Source organism: Lathyrus oleraceus, chromosome 1, assembly GCF_024323335.1.
Source record: "Lathyrus oleraceus cultivar Zhongwan6 chromosome 1, CAAS_Psat_ZW6_1.0, whole genome shotgun sequence".
NCBI classification, from domain to species: Eukaryota; Viridiplantae; Streptophyta; class Magnoliopsida; order Fabales; family Fabaceae; genus Lathyrus; species Lathyrus oleraceus.
The window spans coordinates 192,732,614-192,733,557 of record NC_066579.1 but is presented as its reverse complement, the minus strand read 5'-3'; the positions used below and the strand labels follow the sequence as shown (position 1 = coordinate 192,733,557).

Here is a 944-nt window from a genome sequence, read left to right as displayed (position 1 = left end):
ATCTCTGACATTTTATTAGTTTTGATCTGAAAACTTCTTACTTTTGGGTTTTTTTTCGTACTTTCCCCCCTTTTCCCTTGGAAATAATAAAAGCGCGGTGGCGACTCTTGTTACAGTTGCCCATGAGTTTCTTGGTTGAATCATATTGATTCTTTAAATTCCTGCTTGACTTTTCATCATTTGCAAGATTATTTCTTTCCTTCAAATTTTATTTCCCATATTTCTTTGTGAATCTTGCTTGCATGTCCCATTCAACCACTTTCTCCCTCTTTGAGTTCCTATACTTCAGTCTCATCTCATGAGCCTCCAATGAAGCTTGAAGTTCTTCTACCTTCATCTCAGCTAGGTTCTTGGACTCTTCAATGGACACGACAATGTAATTAAAATTTGCAGTCAAAGATCTCAGCACTTTCTCAATCTTCTGCAAATCACTGATCGATTCACCATACGCCTTCATCTGGTTCGTCAGCAACACCACATACAAGAAGAATTCTGAGACTGATTCGTCTTCCTTCATATTAGTCATCTCGAATTGCTTTCTCAACGTCTGCAACTTTATCCTATTAATTTTTTCATCTCCGTCGTGCATGTTCTTTAACTTGTCTCACGCTCCTTTAGCAGATTCTTCTTCAATGATCTTCACGAACACGTTTGAATCCACATATTGATGAATCAAGAACAAACATTTTCCATCTTTCTTCCTTTGTTCCTTGTGGGCAGCCTTCCGAACATTATTTACATCCGATTCTAATGTCGGTACTCCATCATTCACGATTTCAGCCATATCTTGAAATCTGAAGATGACCTTCATTTGCGAAATCCACCTCTCGTAATTCTCACCTTTGAAAACCAGTAGATTCACTGGGAATTGCGTTGATGTTGTATTTCTGTTTGTCATTTCAAGTTCTCTTTGAATCGCAATTTGCCTCGTTGATACCAATTTA

The 944-nt window shown here is 37.8% G+C and overlaps 1 protein-coding gene across 1 annotated transcript; it reads right to left on the bottom strand.

Moving 5' to 3' along the window:
* Positions 1-208: 208 nt before the first annotated feature.
* Positions 209-589, bottom strand: LOC127099007 (uncharacterized). Its single transcript, XM_051037370.1, has one exon. The coding sequence runs from the start codon at positions 587-589 to the stop codon at positions 209-211; it is 381 nt and encodes a 126-aa protein (XP_050893327.1).
* Between the last annotated feature and the right edge of the window lie 355 nt (positions 590-944).

Excerpts from the sequence above, each read along its gene's own strand:
- LOC127099007 (XM_051037370.1), bottom strand. The coding sequence starts at position 589 with ATGCACGACGGAGATGAAAAAATTAATAGGATAAAGTTGCAGACGTTG.